The following is a 1,627-nucleotide window of genomic DNA, read 5'->3' on the forward strand; positions in this document are numbered from 1 at the left end:
ACCCGTCAAGGTCGGAACAATGTCAGGATACCGCGCTGCACTCCGGTGGTACTACAAGCGGGAAGACGTTGCGATGCCAGTGGAGTACTCAAAACGTTATTCACAGGTCTATTAATATGCATCATCAACGTCTGCACTCATCACACCACGATTGTAGGAATGCACCGTCTAACTGCAACTGACGAGCAGACGTCAAACCTGAAGGACTCTGGCAACACGGCCGCTTGGATTTAGCATGTATGAGGCACTTTGCCAAGAGTCCCTCCGAACTTCCGACAGCGGTTTTGTACGCCTGTTCCTTGTGATCTCTTGGAACTTGATGGCGCACTCTAAATCGACTGAGACGATTCACATTGATCACATTTCATTTGAAGAAGATGCAATTGGTGTCACGTAATTTAAGTCTAAGACCGACCAGACCGGATCGAAGCGCCGAGACCCTGGACATGTCTACGCAAATCCATCATCACCGGCAATTTGCGCGTTCTTTGCTCTGGGTATGTATTTTGTTTGCATTTCTACTTTGGCGAATGGACCGCTCTTCCCTGGCGCCAACCAACGCGATCGTTTTGGAAAGGCCTTGAAAACCTTGGTCAACGCAGTGTTGGGTGAAGCACCAAGTGGAACAGTTGGAACGCACTCAATTCGGAAAGGAGCGGCGACATTTGTATGCTCTGGGAGCACAAGCGGACCATCGGTTATCAGTGTGTGCCTACGGTGCGGATGGCCGTTGGGAAACGTGGTAGAATGGTACATGCATTACGAAAAGTCTGGCGACCAGTTTGTTGGCCGCGTAGTTGCAGGCCTCCCGCTCAACAGCGCCGACTTTGCCGTGCTGCCTCCCCACTTTGCCACCGCAGGCAATCTTGTTGTCAGAAGCGCACTCCGTTGCATGTTTCCTGGTCTGTCGAAGAACGTGTAACTCTTTGGGGTTCTGAAGCTCGGTTTGGCGTCCATCGTTCACCATGCCGACTTCCTCCGTACGACCCTTCCGTCCAGCCACCCAGTCCTCCACACGGCGATCTTTCGAGACAACTTCATGATTTCAAACCTCAAGGCACTTGTCCGCACCACGTCAAAGGCAATGAAGCCAACTGGCCTGCCCCCGTACGTTGAGATTTAGCTGCAAGCCCAACAAGAATCATTGGAAGCCGTCGCGAGCAAAGTGCTGTCGGGAGTCCAGAAGATTCTGGACGAAAAGGAGCTGGCGACAGGAACAGTGACACCAGCGTACATATACAAGATCTTTTCGTCCATTTTGGATCGACTTCCAATGGGCTCCTCCACTCCACCATGCGTGGAACGCCATCAGCACCAACCACGACTGCACATGCTCTACTCTTGGGGTGGTCGTCTGCACAAGCTTCCGAAAACGTTCGTATTTCCAAGCGTCGACACGGCTTGGTCTCTAAGGCGGCCTGGCAAGGACAGTGAGATCCCATACCGTACAATTGATACAAACAAACACGCTGCCTTGGCCGGGCCGACAATTCCGCGCGACGCTGGCCGAATCGCTGCTTGCCGTCAATGAACGAAATGCTCGCCGTCGTCCGACAAGGCGGACTCCGAAGTTTGGGGCCGCCCGACCTTTCCCGCCTTTGATATCGTTCGCCAACTGCACCACCAA

General features: G+C 53.1%; 1 protein-coding gene across 1 annotated transcript; it reads left to right on the top strand.

The window, feature by feature from the left end:
- Nucleotides 1–754: 754 nt before the first annotated feature.
- H310_15143 (hypothetical protein) lies at nucleotides 755–1,123 on the top strand (the record flags this gene model as incomplete). The annotated part of the gene is made up of 2 exons (XM_008883123.1): nucleotides 755–871; nucleotides 941–1,123. The coding sequence occupies 2 exons, from the start codon at nucleotides 755–757 to the stop codon at nucleotides 1,121–1,123; spliced, it is 300 nt and encodes a 99-aa protein (XP_008881345.1).
- Between the last annotated feature and the right edge of the window lie 504 nt (nucleotides 1,124–1,627).

The sequence above is a fragment of the Aphanomyces invadans genome, assembly GCF_000520115.1.
Source record: "Aphanomyces invadans strain NJM9701 unplaced genomic scaffold supercont1.189, whole genome shotgun sequence".
NCBI lineage: Eukaryota > Oomycota > Saprolegniomycetes > Saprolegniales > Verrucalvaceae > Aphanomyces > Aphanomyces invadans.